Source organism: Monodelphis domestica, chromosome 1, assembly GCF_027887165.1.
Source record: "Monodelphis domestica isolate mMonDom1 chromosome 1, mMonDom1.pri, whole genome shotgun sequence".
Lineage (NCBI taxonomy): Eukaryota > Metazoa > Chordata > Mammalia > Didelphimorphia > Didelphidae > Monodelphis > Monodelphis domestica.
In genome coordinates, this window is record NC_077227.1 from 407,467,410 (window position 1) to 407,479,924 (window position 12,515).

Here is a 12,515-nt window from a genome sequence, read left to right on the forward strand (position 1 = left end):
GCAACCTAAATCATAACACAACCTCACATATATCATCACAAAACTATAGAAGACCCTCACATACAATCACAACAAAGTTCCAGAGTCACGGACAAAACTATATTCTCAGGGCAACTGGGTAGCTCAGTGGATTGAGAGCCAGGCCCAAAGATGGGAGGTCCTGGGTTCAAATCTGGCCTTAGACACTTCCTAGCTATGTGATCCTGGGCAAGGCACTTAACTCCCATTGCCTACCCCTTACCATTCTTCTGCCGTATTGGTTCCAAGATGGAAGGTAAGAGTTTAAAAATATCCATATGATATCGCCTCACACATGAAATCACACAACCAACAAGATAATTTCATACATATTAAGTCCAACATAGCCACAACATTGTCTAACACACTCAGTCTAGACTAATACACAAATCAAGTCACAGCCTCACATATAGTCATACATACAATCACAACACAACCTCACACATATTATCACAAAATTACCTTCCACACAACCAAAGCACAACTTCACACAAAGTAACACACACAGCCACAGCATAGCCTCATTCATGGAGTCAACTCAGATAACCACAGAACAGCTTCATCCTGAGTCCCACACAACCACAACACATCTTAAAACATATATCAAGTAATACATGCAATCACAGACCAACCTCAGTGTCACACACCCAAAACTACAACAGTCTCACACATAGTCATACATAATCAGATTACCCATATTGTCACAAGAACTCTGAAGACCCTCACAAGCAACCATAGCACAACATCACACAGTGATACACACAACAACCACAATGTAGCTTCATTCATGAAGTAATATAGTAGTAATACTGATAGCCATAAAACATATCCTGAGTCCTACACAACAACTTCAAAGCCTAACACCTATATATATAGTACCACTCAACAACAACACAATCCCAGTCATATATACAACCATAGCACAACCTAAAACATATCAAATCACAACCACAGCACTTCACATACAATCACACACAATCACAATTAATGCCACACCTAGTCATATCACCAATCACATGTCATCACATAAACACAGAAGACCCACATACACAACCATAGCTCAATTTCAAAGTCTTACAATCATAGGACAGTTTTATATATACCGAGTCCCATATAACCACAGCACAGTCTAACATATCTACCAAGTCCCACACAACCATAACACAACCTTATACACATATCATCACACATACAATCACAGAAGAATTCCATACACACCTACACATACAACCAGAGCATCTCAATCATATGCAACCATAACTTACAATCACAAACAACCACAACACAAACTAAAATACATGTAAAGTTGCACATACAAACAGCCCAACTTCACACATCCAAAACCACAATAGTCTCATACACAACCACAGAGCAATCTCATGGTCACATATAAATATAGCCTCTCAATCATACATACAATCACAGCACAATCTCCCACATACCATCACACAATCACAGAAAATCCTTACACAAAATCATAGCACAACTTCACGCAATCACAGAAGTTTCATACATACTGAATCTCATGCAATCACACAACAGTCTAACACACCACTGAGTCCCATATAAAGCCATACCACAGCCTAGCACATTTAACAAGTCATATATATGCATAACCACAGAACTTTACACATACAACTACATGTTCTCATAATCATACATACAAGCATAACAATCACAATCAAAGCACAGCCTCAAAACCATATCAAGTCACATACAAACAGCCCATCCTTATGATAATCACAAACCACAAATCTCACACACATGACCACAAAACAATGTCACAGTCATGTATGCAACCATAACACAGCCTCATACCTACTCATACATAATTGTAGCACAATCTTACACCTCACCACTAAACAATCACTGAATACTCTCACACAGCAGTTTCAGTCATGCAACCACAGAATACTCATCCCACACCACCATAGCACAACCTTACACAATATCAAATCACTCATACCCACACACAACCACAGCACCATCTCACCATCACACATACAACCACAACACATAATCACATACAACCACGTCAAATCATTAGACATATATCAATTCACACAATGATGTGTATCAATCACACATGAAACCACAATAGTCACAGACAACTTCAACATAGCCGAACACCCACATCAAGTCACACACAACAATCACTGAAGAGCCTTACACATGCAACCACATACACACGAACAAAAATAGTATCTCCTAGTCACACATACCATTCACAACAGTCAAACACAATCCCAGCAGAGCCTACAACACACAGTTCAACCCCACAAGTCACACTCACAAAATCACAATAGTTTCACACATAACCACAGAGTATCACATAAAGGCACACACTCAATCACAACAGTCTCCTATATAGATGTATACATAACCACAACATAGCTTCATATATATCAGATCACACAGAAACATAGAGACAGACACATCTACACTCTGAGGCCAAAAGAAACCCAGAGAAAGATATAGGAAAAGGCTCTCACAGTTATATAGATAAGATACGTAGTCACACAAAGAAACAATCTAAACACACGGACACACTCAAAAACATTCACAGATGCCCAGACACAAACCCACACAATGACACACATAACTGCCACACACACACCAAGAGACGATGTCTCCTAGTCAGTCACTCAAGCAAGCAGAGAGGTTCCAGCTCAACCACAGAGAAGGAAGGGGAGGAACAAAACTCCTAGTCTTCATCTCAGGCGGCCTCCTCTCCTCCCCACCCATCTCCCATGATGCCAAGTCCTAAAGGTGTAGATTTTCCCTCAGTGTCCCAGCAGCATCCTTGGAGTACTGGCAGGCATCTGCCTCAGAAGCCTAGGCCAGACTGGACACGAGGAAGAGAATAAACTTGAGGCTCTACACAGAGTCTAGCTAAAAAAAAAGAAAAAGAAAAACGATGCCAAGTACCTAAGGAGACCCCAGAAAACACCTCCCAATGGCTGAGAGTTACAGCATGTGCTCCAAGCTGGACTCTAGTATGCACAATACACAGAGAAACACACGAAGAGACTCAGGTAGGCATGCATGCACACGCATGCACACACACATACACACACACATACTTTTCAGCCCAGCCACATACACAGGAAAACATAGCAACAATGGTAAAAACACACAGCAAGACATATATATACACAGTCATACAGTGAAAATAGGCACAAAAGTCATGATACAGATACAAAAGCAGTCATACACAGGCAGACGTGGAGAGATATTCAGTGACACAAAGAGATCCACATAGCCAGACACAGAAACCCACAGACAGATGCTCACATTGCTCCCTAGAGAAACATATCCACACAGCTATATGTACATACACACATACACATGCAAAGAGACACCCAGAAAGGTACAGCAACATACAGACACATCTACAGTGGGGAAAATACATACCTAGGGATGCTTATAAACACATACACACATAACAGATATCAACACCCATCAATACAGAGATTCATACATCCAAACATATAATGCAGTGGTAACATACACCTCGCCATAAATGTATCTCATCAAAAATGTACACCCAGCCACACCCATATCAAGATGGAGAAACATATGTATGTAAAGGTATACATGTATGTGTGTGTACATGCACATATATTCACAATATAATATAAACATATAAGAAACATAGAGAGACACAAATATATAGACACAAAAAAAGGATTGGCACAATTTCAAAGAAAGCCACCTACACAGCAACATAAATCCACTGACACAGAGTTAAATCTAGAGATAGACACATATAGTCACCCAGAGATGCAAATCCCAACACACATACCTAAAAACAGACACAAATTGAGATATACACACACACTAAAGCCACACAAGTACATGCCTAGGAACAGATGCCTAGAAACAAACACCCAGAGACAGAAACAGATACACACTCAGATATATAGCATGCATATACACATCAAAAAAACACATCAAGAGACAGAAAGATACATGGACACATACATACCACACACAAACACAAATTCAGAGGCACACATATACATGTATCCAGAGCAGATATATACAAAGACTCACACTAAAACATATATACACATAACCAGATAGGTGTGTATAGATATGAACACTGAGATACACAGAGAGACACACAAACACACCTATGCATACCCCAAAACACAACCAGAAGCACAAAGACATGCACACTCAAAGTCATAAAGACGCACATACTCAGAAACACACCCAGAGAAAGAGAAAGATGCACATATATACATATACACCCAAAGGCTTATACACAGACAGAAAACCGCAGCCAACCCCACTCCTAAGGAATCCATAGTCAGGGACAGATGCTCAGCATACATCAAAAAAGAGAAACACACAGCAACTGCACACGGTGATATATATATACAATAGCCCTCACAGACACAGAGGCTCATACAAACACCCACACATGTACCCAAAGACAGAGAGAGACGAACACAAGGAAAGAAATGGATATGCACAACCATAGCCATACAGAGACATACAGTCACATAGAGATCAACATAGCCACACAGAGATGTGCCCACAGTGAGAGACAAATATATGTGTAAATACATATATACACAGAGAGAGAGAGAGGCGCATACCCATGCATAGAGAGGGATCACACAGTCACCCAGAGATGGATGCACATCCAAAGACAATGAGACATGGGCACACAAAGATGCAGAAAGATATCTGAATATCCAGCCAAACAAAAAGAGACCTAACTCAGAGACCCACTCAGGCACAGTCACACAAAGAAACCAACAGCCACAGGGTCAAAATAATGCCTGTACATATGACAAGCATATCTGTACAGACAGAAACAGGCCTGCACAGACACACCCACACAACCATGCATAGAGAGGTGACCACACACAGGAAAAAACAGAGCCACATCCAGAGATAAACATGTGCACACACCGGAAAAGGGAACTGCATACCCACAGAGAGATATATACACACACACAGAGGGAGAGAGCCATAGATGGAGAGAAAAACGAAACAAACAGAGCCTCAGCAAAAACCACTCACACTCTACTAGAGAAAGTCACATACAGAAACCATCACAGCTACACATACACAGAAATGCATAAACAAAAATACAAACTAAAAGATGTAACACACACACACAGGTGCCCAAACAGAGAAACAGAAATAATGCCAGAGATGTATGTATATCCACATAAAGGAGGAGAGATATGAGAGCACATCCAAAGAGAGACATACATATAGTCACACAGAGAAATAGCCACACAGCAACCCACCTAGAAACCAATAGGACCACACACAAAGATACAGAAAGAGATTTGCACACACATATTCACAGAGAGAGAGCGATACCTGTGTGTGAACAAGAATAGATGAGATGTCTACCCAGAAAGAGATATAGCCATGGCATACACTCACAGCCAAGCCACAGAGAGACACTATCATGTGGCTAAACTGTCAAACAAAAACAGCACAGATACACAAAGGGATATGGGTGTACAAACACACTCGGACAGAAATATGTACAAAGATTAGACAACCATAACATACAGTCTTAGACACACTCAAACACATACACACACTCACACTCTACTAGAGAAAGTCACATGCAGAAATCATCACAGTTATATGTAGCCATGGAAATGCATATAGGTATATATAAATTAAAAGATGTAATACACACACACACACACATGCACACGCATGCATGCCCAGACAGAGACAGAAACACTCCCGCAGAAACAGACACTTGACTAGAATGTCCCCCAAAGAGAGACACACACAGAACATGAGCACAATACAGAAACATACAGAGACACTCAAAGGAAAAAATAAGCATACACATTGAGGCAGGAAGACCCATCCAGGGAAAAGAGAGATACACATGAGCACAGAGACACACTGGAGCACAAAGAAAAACACAGAGAGGGATAGAAATACTGAAAAAGACAAATTCACACACACAGAGGCACACACCAACCCAAGGATATGGGGTAATGTGTTCTCACAGAGAGGACAAAGAAAAACATGTACCCACACAGAAACAGAGAGATGCATGCACAGAGAAGAAAACTCAAGGATAAATATGGAAGAAAATTCCCATGTACACCAAAGGACAGGGAGATGTATGCAGAGATGAAAGGGAAATCAGAGATACACAGATCACAGATGTTCATACAGAGAGACATGCCCCATGTCATCTCCAGAGAGCAGAAACATACCCAGTGATGAAAATACACCCACAGAGACACAGAGATAGTTACACACACACACACACACACACACATTCTTCCAGAGTAATGAGACAACCACACAGAGAGCCACAAAGCCACACAATCCACACAGATTCACACAGCCCAAGAAAGACACAAAAGAAACAAACACACCCACATAGAGATTGCCATACCTCCATAGGACTCACAAAGAAATACAAAAAGAGACACAACCATACACTCCACCCAGTTTCTCACTCACCCATACACAGAGGCAAACAACATAGTGCATACCCACTGGTATACAACAGACACAACCAGTCACTGTTCACAGACACCCATAAAGAGACCCCCAAATAGTCATTCAGAGAAACCCATAAAGTCACACTGAATTAGGTACACACATACAAAGGCACATGAGAGAAACATGGAGACTCTATACAGACAGAACCACATGGAGACAGAGATAGATATTGACCTACCTAGAAATATACTCATGGAAAAAATACCCAGAGATGCATGCATAGAGATCCACAAATAAAGTCCCATCTAGGCACTTACAGACAGACACATATACACACACCCTGACAGATACCCACCCAAAGATACCTTCATACAATAGACACTCAGAAAAAGACATAAATCCTCCTCTCAGACAGACAAGCTTCCAGAAATACACACACACTCTCAGATAAAAACCTACACAGAGACAATGATAGACCCACACAGAAACATAACTATACCGAGACAGACACATACAGGCAGGAAAACAGACATATACAGGCAAGTCACACAAAAACCATGATAGAGAGATAACAGAGAGTCAGAAATTCATTCAGGGATAGGAACAGAACAGAGACCCATATACAGAGCCACAAGCACATACAGAACATAAAAGCACACACACACACACACACACACACACACACACACACACACAAATACAGACACAGAGAAACAGAAAACAGACATACACAAAGATAATCACACAGATATTGAGGTAGAGATACAGAGACTGGCAGAGAGTCATACACAGAGCAGAAAAGGGGCACACAAAGAGAGAAAGAAGCATATATAGGACAAGTTATACACAGAAACAGCCAGAAGTACACCAAGTGGACAACAGATTGAAGGAACAAGAGATGTGGACCGGGAAGCAAAGCAGGACAGAGATCAATAGAGATATAAGATGGGTAAGAGAAGAGTAGAAGAAAGGAGGAGATACAGAGATAGAGAGACAGAGTGACACAAAGAGACAGAGACAAAGACCCTGATCCCAAGCCAGAGAACAATTTAGGAAACAACATCAACAGAGCAAAAAGGATAACAAACAATTGAATCTACAAACAGAACAGAGGAGGGAACAAGACATGTAGAGTCCACGAAGAGCTTCTAGATATAAGAGCCTGGAATTATAGGATCACCTAGACAAGGAGTCCTTAACCTTTTTTTGTGTTGCAGACCCCCTTGGCAATCTGGTGAAACCTATAGACTCCTCAAAATAATATTTTTAAATGAATAAAGCAAAATATACAGTATTACAAATTAAATTGGTTATTCTGCAATAGTTATCAAAATATTTTTAAACAAAAAGAGTTCATAGACCCCATGTTAAGATCACCCAATCCTCCAATCTAGAGTATTTAACTAGGGGAAAAAATCAAATGGGGAAAAGGAAAAGATAACATGAGGATTGGCTGAAGGAACAAGGAATTTCTCTCTTGAAGAGAAAACTAGGGGATGGCAAGAGGATAAGGCCAGAGAGATGTGATACTATCTTCATTTATGAAAGAATAACAGAATCTCAAGAGTTGTTAGAGACCCCAGAGACTATGTAACCCATAACTAAGTTGGAATCTCCTCTTCCTTTCTCTCTCTCTCTCTCTCTGTCTCTCTGTCTCTGTCTCTCTCTGTCTCTCTCTCTCTCTCTCCTTTTTGTCTTTCTTTGTCTCTCTCCTCCTTTTTCTGTACCTCTGTCTCTCCTCTGTTTCTGTTTCTATCTCTCTATTCTCTCTCCTATGTCTCTCTGCCTCTGTCTCTGTCTCTCTGTCCTCTCCCTTCCTCACTCTCTTCCCCTCTCCTCTCCCCCACCTTCTGTCTCCCTATCTGGCTCTGTAATTCCTCTCCTGCTTTCTCAGTCTACTTCTCTGGTTCCTTCGATCTGTTGTTCATCTGTTGTACAGTTATCTCTGTTACTTTTCCTGGGTGCTTTGCTTTCTCTCTGTGGGTACAATATGTCTGCATAATCATTCTACCCTCTCCCTACTCAAATAAGAAGGAATGCACTGATGAGGGGATATAATCTGAAAGACTGTGGGAGAAATATTAAACTTGTTTTGCTCAAACCCAGAAGCCAGAACTAAACAGAAATGGGTAGAAGCTTCAAAAAAGATTTCACTTCAATACAAGGAAATAATTACAATTGCCCCAAGGATCAAGTGAGACAATATTTGTAAAAGTGCATAGTCTAATGCCTAGTGCCAAAGAGGAGACAGATAGCCTACTCAATGGAGCTTCATCTTTAAGCCAGTCAGGTATGGTATGACTAGAATTCTAACTCATGCATGTTCAGGTCGATGTAAATTACTTTTACAACTTTGTGATCCTAAAACTGATCTGTCACTAACTCACAAGGTGATTTTGGACAGGTCCCTTTACCTTTTTATCCTCAATTGCATCATCTGTCAAATGTCCCTCAGAGGGACAAACTAATGGATATAAAGATTCTGAGGAAATATATAAGGTGCTAGGAAATAGTAATATATAATATACAGTATGATTATATTTTATATATAATATATAACATAATAATAGTAATGATACAGTAAAAGAAGAAATACAGCCCAAATGTTTGTTGAGATGCCATCTACTCATCCCAAGCATATAAATGCTTGTTGGTTGACTTATTAATTAATGTCAGGCCCAACACTGGCTCCTCTAGTTCATCCTCTGAAGGACCAGAACCACTAATTGGGTTTAAGAATGGCTGTTCATACCACTACCTGAGCCACCACTTAAACTCATAATCATCCAAAGCACTGAGGATGACAGAGAAAACTGGTCTCTGTGGTCACCACTGCCCACCCCCACCCCCATTCCCAGGATTTAGGAATGGAAAGATGGCCAGGGCAGATCTTGTCAAAGTTAGAGTAACAGACCCCCCCCGATGAGCTTAGCCAACCTTCTCCACAGACGTCACTGATTGTTTTTCTTCCTGCCTAATATAATCCTCATTTTCTTTCTTCAAAACTCTATTCTGGGTCCAGGTTCCATCTTGAAGTTTCGTCTTCTCCTGTGCTGGTTTGATGTTTGCGCTGAAAGGTTTCTGGGAAGAAAGAGGAGCACGCTACCCCCACCCCACACAGAGGCCTGAGTTATTTCTCTGAGACAACCTGAGATCCCTGAGGGAATGATGCCCACATTCCATTCAGGGCCCACATCAACCAGTGTGGATGTGGGAAAGAGATACCCCAGAAAGAAAAGGAACAGTAGACACAGTGCCATCCCCACCCCTGCCCCACTCTCCCTCCTCCTTTCTACCTAGAGTATTCCCTCACAATGGAAAAGGGAATAGAGAGAGAGAACTCAGCAGCTGGGATGGTTGTGAAAGCCTTACTGATCAGGAGAAACAGCAGCCATTCCACTTAGCCCAGACACAAGAAATAACCCAGGCACAGTCTAAAAGAAACCGGGTGTATCCTAAAAGAAATTAGTTGAGAGCAGACAAAATTAGGCAGCCTAATGAGAAACATCAATAAAAATACAATAAGCCAGAGAACAGAGTAATGGGAGGGTCACTAGACATGGAGTTGAGAGCCCCCGGGGTGCTGGTTGGAGGTTTATCATAAAAGTTGCATGATCTTGGGTGGGGCATTTCACTGGTTTAGACCTCAGTTTCCTCAGCTACAAAATGGGGATACCATCATCTACCCTGCTTACCTCGGTCAGGACCATTTGAGAAATAAACCAGACACTGAATGGGAAAACTTTGAAAAGATAACCTGCACAAGGGATTTTGACTCTTCTTTCAGGGGTCCCACCTGCTTGCTTTGGGTGTTTGCTCCCAAGCCTTTTATCACAGGTGGAGCAGACATCAGGTTCCTCTGCATCTGAGTCTTGTCAGAACTCCTACTCGAGGGCCGCCAGGGGTTCTTCTTTGCCCAGGACTTCACCTTGACCTTGTTGGCTGTCCTGTTCATTAAGTCGGCAAGTGTCAAATAGTACTCCTCCTTGAAGACCTACCCCATAGGAGAGAAATCATCCTACACTAAGGAGGACTTCTATTTGTCCAGCTCCTCAGTCTGGATGCTTGCTAATGACCGAGTTTCTCCCAGAAAAAAAAAATGGGGAAGAAGAATGGTACCATGGAAAGAATACCAGGTTTGTAGTCAGAAGACTCCATTTCAAAACCCAGCTCTGACGTTTCTTACCTAGGTGACCTTGGTCAATCACTTAACCCCTCTGGGCTTCAGTTTTGCCATCTGTAATAATGGTTTGCATGCTGAAGATGGGGCAGGGATTGGGTTGGACTAGAAAGCCTCTAAGGTCCTTTGCAGCTCTAAGACTAGAGCCCACTAAAGAATATATCTTAGAGGTGTCGGGCCATTCCCTGACAAAGTAGTAAGTTAAATGGGGGTGACAGAGGTAGAAACTGAGAGTCAAGAGCTCTGGGTTCTGAACTCAGAACCTCTACTAACTAGCTGTGTGATTTTGAACAAGTCACTTCTCTCTGGGCCTCACTTTCCACATCCATAAAATAAGGAGAGTTGATGATCTCAAACACTGTTCAGCTCTGACATTCTAGCATATAAGAAGACTATATCACTTGAGCTCAAAGTTTTGAGCTGCAGGAAGGCTAAAGCCAATTCAGTGTCCACTCTAAGTCCAACATCAATATGGCAAGCCCCCAAGACCACCCAGACTGTGGAAGGAAGGAGCAAATCACTCCAGGTCTGAAAAAGCAGGGCAATGCTTTTGTGTTAATCAGCAGTGGGATCAGGCCTGAAAATGCCTGCTACACCTTCAGCTTGGCCTAGATGGGGAGACTCAAGAATCTGAAAGGAAAAGATAAAATGGGGGAAGGAAAAAGAAAGAAAAAAAGGAGAGGAAGAAAGGGAAGAGGAAGGAAAAGGAAGAAAAAAAACGAGATTTCTAAGCACTGCCCTGTAGTCTATCCTCTTACTTTACCCACTTACCCAACTTTCCCTGAGCCCCACTTAGAGCAGTTCCCACTTGCCACCATCTTGGCACAGCCCTCACCAACACTGTTAAAAGGGAGGCCAAGAGCTCCCCTTGCACATACCTTCTTGGGCTTCAAGGCCCCGGGGCTCTTGGAAGCATTGAAATAAACAAGGGGCTTCCCCCAGTTGACATTCCAGATGAAAATGTCACCATTGTAAGAAGCTGATCCCAGGATGTTGTTACGGTACTTGGCCAGAAACAAGATATCCTCAGTGTGATAGTAAGGCCAGTAGTCAAACAGAGGGACTGCTTCATTGTTTCGATACCTGGGACAAAGGATCAGTCGTCAACCAAGACCAAGGTGCTCCTCTCCCTCAAGAGTTGTGGACTTCAGCAAGGGCTCTGCTAACTGAAGCCTCGGAATGCAGCCAAACTTTCTTCCAACCTAGAATCAGAGAACCTCAAGGGTCGGGAGGGACCTTAGAGGTCCCTTAGTTCAACCAGTACCTGAACCATGAAACCCTTCTATCACATGCCCAAGTGGTCACTGAGCCTGAGAAGCTGTTTCAGCATGATGTGGAGGGAGCCCCAGAGCTCCAATCTGCCTCATTCTACAGTTAGGCAGCTGTCTTACAGCTCTAAATGGTAATTGCCCTCTCCCCAGTCCAAGACTCAGTCTCTCTGAGTTGAGAGAGTTCAATGCCTCAGTGAGAAGTTTGTTGAATGAATGAAGCATAATATCCAATCAGGTTTGGGGTGGGGGCATTGTTGAGGGCCTGAGGCAGCTAGGTCCCTCAGTGGATGGAGAGTCCTGCCTAGAAGTGGGAGGTCCTGAGTTCAAATTTGGGTTCAGACACTTTCTAGTTATGTGATGCTGGGGAAGTCACAAGCCCAATTGCCTAATCTTTACCACTATTCTGCCTTGGAACAAATATTTAATATTGATCCTAAGATGGAAGGTAAGGGTTTAAAAAAAAAAACAGGGACTTTAAACCAAAAATTATTCTCAAGTCAGGTAGGTTTGTATTGTTGTTGTTGTTTTTTTAACTTAAATGCAGTACTTCATATTCATTCCTATTAAATTTCATCTTCTCTCCATTTTTTTATCTA

General features: G+C 41.9%; 1 protein-coding gene across 6 annotated transcripts in view; it reads right to left on the bottom strand.

The window, feature by feature from the left end:
* The window catches only part of EFCAB8 (EF-hand calcium binding domain 8), a 133,090-nt gene that overhangs the window by 33,506 nt on the left and 87,069 nt on the right, over positions 1-12,515 (bottom strand). For 5 of the 6 annotated variants that reach the window (XR_001625231.2, XR_008915233.1, XM_016426407.2 and 2 more), the window contains 3 exons: positions 11,527-11,731; positions 10,265-10,462; positions 9,406-9,570 (listed from right to left, as the gene is read on the bottom strand). Coding sequence is in view for 4 of the 6 variants with exons in the window: in XM_016426407.2 (XP_016281893.2) it covers positions 9,406-9,570; positions 10,265-10,462; positions 11,527-11,731 (568 nt within the window). In the remaining 2 variants the exon portion in view is untranslated. The remainder of the gene's footprint in view (positions 1-9,405; positions 9,571-10,264; positions 10,463-11,526; positions 11,732-12,515) is intronic. The other variant, XM_016426405.2, reaches the window with a different exon arrangement.